This window comes from Blennius ocellaris (genome assembly GCF_963422515.1).
Source record: "Blennius ocellaris genome assembly, chromosome: 3".
In the NCBI taxonomy this organism is placed as follows: domain Eukaryota; kingdom Metazoa; phylum Chordata; class Actinopteri; order Blenniiformes; family Blenniidae; genus Blennius; species Blennius ocellaris.
The window spans coordinates 15,995,368-15,997,585 of record NC_137652.1 but is presented as its reverse complement, the minus strand read 5'-3'; the positions used below and the strand labels follow the sequence as shown (position 1 = coordinate 15,997,585).

Sequence of the window (2,218 nt, the reverse complement as noted above, 5' to 3'; positions counted from 1 at the left end):
TTCAGATATTCTCACCAATGTCTTTGTTTCTCTATAGTTTTACCTGTAAATACTGAGGGAGAGGAATGATGGACAGATGATACTCTCCTGGAGAACTGCGTGACTGCCTGGAATAACAACCAGAGCTCTGCTCACAGTATTTTCCATGCAACAATCAAGCGGTGCACTCACTCTCAGACACCTCCTCCTCTCGCTTTGTGAAAAGGTCTTGTACTCTCGATTTGCATGCTGTGCCATCATTGGTTGCTTACACGATAGACTTTAACAGGCTGGCCCTCTTCTGATTGGTTGCAGTTGCAGAGGGGGACTGGAGGCTGTCTCACCAAAACAGGCATAAAAGGCGGCGTGTGTTGCAGACAAGCGTAAAGCGCTCAATGAGCAACTCTAAGCAGCTTTATGAAAGCAGAAACCTCTGTTGGTTTAAAGTGCAGGCAGGTGAAGACTTTTTTTTCAGACTATACTAGGGCAACATAGAGGTAGAAGTCCACAGCAAGTGGTGAGAAGAAGTGTGCGAACACTTTCTGGAACATTTTTGGTCAGTCAAAGACAGAAAAAAAGAAAAGATGTCTTTGGAGGTAAAGGAGAAGACCCAGGTGCGCTTGGTGTTTCTCGGGGCAGCTGGAGTAGGCAAGACAGCCCTAATCAGACGCTTTCTCCAGGACACATTCGAGCCCAAACATCGGCGCACAGTGGAGGAGCTGCACAGCAAAGAGTACGACATCGGCGGGGTTAAGATCACCGTGGAGATCCTGGACACCAGTGGCAGCTACTCCTTCCCCGCCATGCGTAAGCTCTCCATCCAAAACAGCGACGCCTTCGCTCTGGTGTACGCCGTGGATGACCCCGAGTCACTGGAGGCCGTCAAGAGTCTGAGAGACGAGATCCTGGAGATCAAGGAAGACAAGTACACGCCGATCGTGGTGGTGGGGAACAAAATGGACCGGGAGGAGGAGCGTCAGGTGTCCAACGAGGACGTGCTGTCCACCGTGGAGATGGATTGGAACAACAGTTACCTGGAAGCGTCGGCCAAGGAGAACGCCAACGTGGTGGAGGTGTTCAAAGAGCTCCTGCAGCAGGCGAACCTTCCCAGCCGTCTCAGCCCTGCCCTGCGCAGACGCAGGGAGACCTTTCCCAAAGACACCGACTTCAGGCCACCCATGAACAAGACCAACAGCTGTATTCTTTCATAGTGGGACACAAACGAGGGGGGGGGGGGGGCGTGCTCCGACTTAACAAGGGTCACGGTGGGTGAGACAAATGAAGGGCCTGTTGTGCAACACAGCGCTGCTGGATGAAGAGGCTCGGACTTCAACAATTTAAGTGAAGAGCTGCCTGATCGACATCCTGGACCAACAAAGACATTTTACTTGTTCACAACTGAGAAGGAGAAAGAGACTGAAGTTTGGACAGACCACACTATGATAACTATGAATCTGTACTGCTGAGAAATACAATTCATTTATGACTCAGTCGTTTACTTGATGTAATGTTGTTGCTGCTTATTTGGTAAACATGCTGCTGGTATTTGTAGATAGAAGTACAACGTTTAACCTTAAAACTGTTCAATCCCGTCCAAAAAATCTGGACTGATGCAAACAGACCGTTTGCTGGGAGGAAATGTTTGTTTTTATGTTGTGTTTGTGCAAAAGTGTTGGTTCCTATTATTTTGTAATTGACCTGTAGCACATAAACATGTTTACATTTTTTTTTTTAAGTTACTTGCAAATTACCATTGAGGATGACAACACACTTGGCGAAAAAAGTGTGTTCAAATGCAAATAGACTGTAAATGCACTTTTGATTTTGAAACAGCCATTTGAAATGTTTTACAATGTTTGTTTCCTTTTTTTGTTTTTATCTTGATATACTCGTACAAATATTGTTTTACTATTTATTTGACACGTCATTGGAATGTGAATCTAAATGTGTAATAAAAGGTACAAGCCCAATAAAGCCTGTGTTAATCTGTTTGTGTCTGAGATTACAGATTATGCTGCCAGGAAAAATCTCATATGAATTATTTAGAGAGATAGAGATTCTACATGAGGCATTCAGATTATATGAAATATGTATTGTTAAATGATTAAAATAAGAACAGTAAAAAGAGTCAATATATGAGTGAGCAAATGGACCATAGGTAAGATTTAGCTCAACATTAAATTATTCAAAAAAACCCATTGCTTTTTTTTTTTTTTTTACTTTTTAATAAGAGAAGGTA

The 2,218-nt window shown here is 43.9% G+C and overlaps 1 protein-coding gene across 1 annotated transcript; it reads left to right on the top strand.

Annotated features, from left to right (window-relative positions):
- Nucleotides 1-563: 563 nt before the first annotated feature.
- On the top strand, nucleotides 564-1,190 carry LOC308149454 (GTP-binding protein Rhes-like; the record flags this gene model as incomplete). Its single annotated transcript, XM_080521191.1, has 1 exon — nucleotides 564-1,190. One exon carries the CDS (start codon nucleotides 564-566, stop codon nucleotides 1,188-1,190), a length of 627 nt encoding a protein of 208 aa, XP_080377317.1.
- Between the last annotated feature and the right edge of the window lie 1,028 nt (nucleotides 1,191-2,218).